At 47.5% G+C, this 2,099-nt stretch overlaps 1 protein-coding gene and 1 long non-coding RNA gene across 2 annotated transcripts in view; one reads left to right on the forward strand and one right to left on the reverse strand.

Annotated features, from left to right (window-relative positions):
- Window positions 1-481: 481 nt before the first annotated feature.
- LOC119270632 lies at window positions 482-1,534 on the reverse strand. Its single transcript, XR_005134177.1, has 3 exons — window positions 1,427-1,534; window positions 1,212-1,345; window positions 482-1,083 (listed from the first exon to the last, which is right to left on the reverse strand). It is a non-coding gene; the product is annotated as an uncharacterized LOC119270632 (long non-coding RNA).
- Window positions 1,535-1,791: 257 nt separating this feature from the next.
- LOC119270631 (spindle pole body component 110-like) overlaps window positions 1,792-2,099 on the forward strand; it is a 2,647-nt gene continuing 2,339 nt past the window's right edge. The window contains exon 1 of the mRNA XM_037552651.1: window positions 1,792-2,073. Coding sequence (XP_037408548.1) covers window positions 1,831-2,073 — 243 coding nt within the window. The 5' untranslated portion in view covers window positions 1,792-1,830. The remainder of the gene's footprint in view (window positions 2,074-2,099) is intronic.

Here is a 2,099-nt window from a genome sequence, read left to right on the forward strand (position 1 = left end):
TGCATGATTCGTGAAATCATCATGTGAATGCTATTGTTCGAATAACTCAATACCTGATGGGTTTGTCTTGGTTGAGGATTATTATACACATGCAATGAAAGATCAATGTCGGCTATTGCACATTTGTTGGAGGTAACCTTTTTACATGGCGTAGGAAGAAGCTAAGTGTCGTAGCTCTACAACTGAAGCGGAATTCACATCCATGGCACATGTCTGTCAAGTGGTATGGCTACGGATCATGTTGATGGAGCTTTCTTCCAATCGAAGGCGAAGCCGTTGATGTAGTATTGTGATAACAAGGTGGCACTTGATATTGCTAACAATCCTGAACAAAGCATATTGAAGTTTGGATATCTGTTAGAATATCAAATCCTTAAGACTCTAATCCATATTTCTCCAGAACTCAAATTCGAACATTGGATATTTCATATTATTCATGGCCACTTTCCACCCTCACCTACTCTCACCGGCGGTGGGGCGAGGCAGCAGGGTCTGTCGCCTCGCGAGTCGCCTAACGGCTCCATTCTCTTGAATTCAAAATACCCCTCTGTCCACTGGGTTGGCAGGCAAGGAAGTCAACGCATGAGCAGATGACAGTGAGCCTGGATCCTCAGTCACAGGAACCTTCGTTGCTGCCACGTTTCGCACGAGCAGAGCATCAGTCTGCATTTTCAGAATTAGTCATCAGAATCAACCATTTTCAATGTGATTTTATTGACGAAAAGGGCGACAAAAATAAAGATGAACCGCCATCACAAGGAACCGTTGTTGTGATGTATGTCCATGGAGTCAGGCAAAGCACTAGCAGCGTCGACGTGCAGACCATCAGCCGTGAGTTCACAATCATTTTCAGAATTATTGATCCATCAGCTGGTGTTCATTGCACCCACGATGATCATTTCTCTCTGCGACACACGTATTCCATTCAACTGTTGCTCTGCTAAGGAAAAATAGTTGCTCTGATCTTGCGACTTTTTTCTCCACATAAAAACAAGTGTTAATTAGTCTCACAATGCACATCGCAAGATGATCCACGCTGCAGATCAATGCTGCTCAACTTACAATGTCACCACCCACCTCCTGCTGTCAATAGTAAATAAAACAAGATCATCACAATCACATGGCTGTAATAAGCTAGCTAGAACTACTAATTACCAAACGCGTGTGTCCGTCTGGACTTGGGAGCGGTAGCATAGAGATAAGTTTCTCACCCATTAGTTTACACGTCCTTTGATGGAGCTTGCCCGGGTCAAAGATATCAGCTGTCCTGCATGGTGGAGCACTACCCCCTGGCTGCTGCTCCATGAATACATTACTCGTCTTGAGGTGATCTACGCCTGGAGATCTGGGGAGCACGCAGGAATCTCATTAAATGCCATCTTGCATCATGTTGACTTTGCAAATCTGGACGGCGAAATTACATTACCGCGAAACTGTCGGTTTTGCACACCAGATCGGCTGCCATCGACGTTTCTCACGACCATCGGATGCGCGGTGGACGGGCTGAAGCTTGTGCAGCCTCTCCATGGGTAGGTAGCCGGCCAGCGTCACTTCTTCCCCGCAGTCAGTCAATTCTCTCGTGTAATTAGTCGGTAATTAGTGTAAGTCAATGCACATCTTCTTAGTAACTGATGATCCCATGGCTCAAAGCATATAATAGTATGGTAACCAGTACTTCGGTGTCATGTGCATTGGCATATTAGTGCATCAGTATAGCCTGCATCACACATCTGCCTCCAAAGTCCTACCATTCCCAAAACCCAGGCAAAGGCCAAGGGAAACAAGCTGTACCATTGATCCCCTCTACATCGCATAGAGCACGGTCCTGCAATGGAATCGAGCGGTCTGAGGAAGAGAGTAGCCGATATGATGGATGGGGGCAAGTACAAGCCAAAAGGCTATGGGATGGCCGGCGCCGGCCAGAGGCTCCCATGTGCGCTGCTTCTGCTGCTGGTTCTCGCCGGCACCGCGTTGAGCGTTGTCGTCATGCACAAGGTCAGGGAGCAGCGCACCTTTGCTGTGGTTCTCAAGGAACGGGACGTGCAGGCCGTCTCCCTCCGGATCCAACTCCAGGTACCATGCCTCATGTCTTCTGTTTT

This window comes from Triticum dicoccoides, chromosome 3A, assembly GCF_002162155.2.
Source record: "Triticum dicoccoides isolate Atlit2015 ecotype Zavitan chromosome 3A, WEW_v2.0, whole genome shotgun sequence".
Lineage (NCBI taxonomy): Eukaryota > Viridiplantae > Streptophyta > Magnoliopsida > Poales > Poaceae > Triticum > Triticum dicoccoides.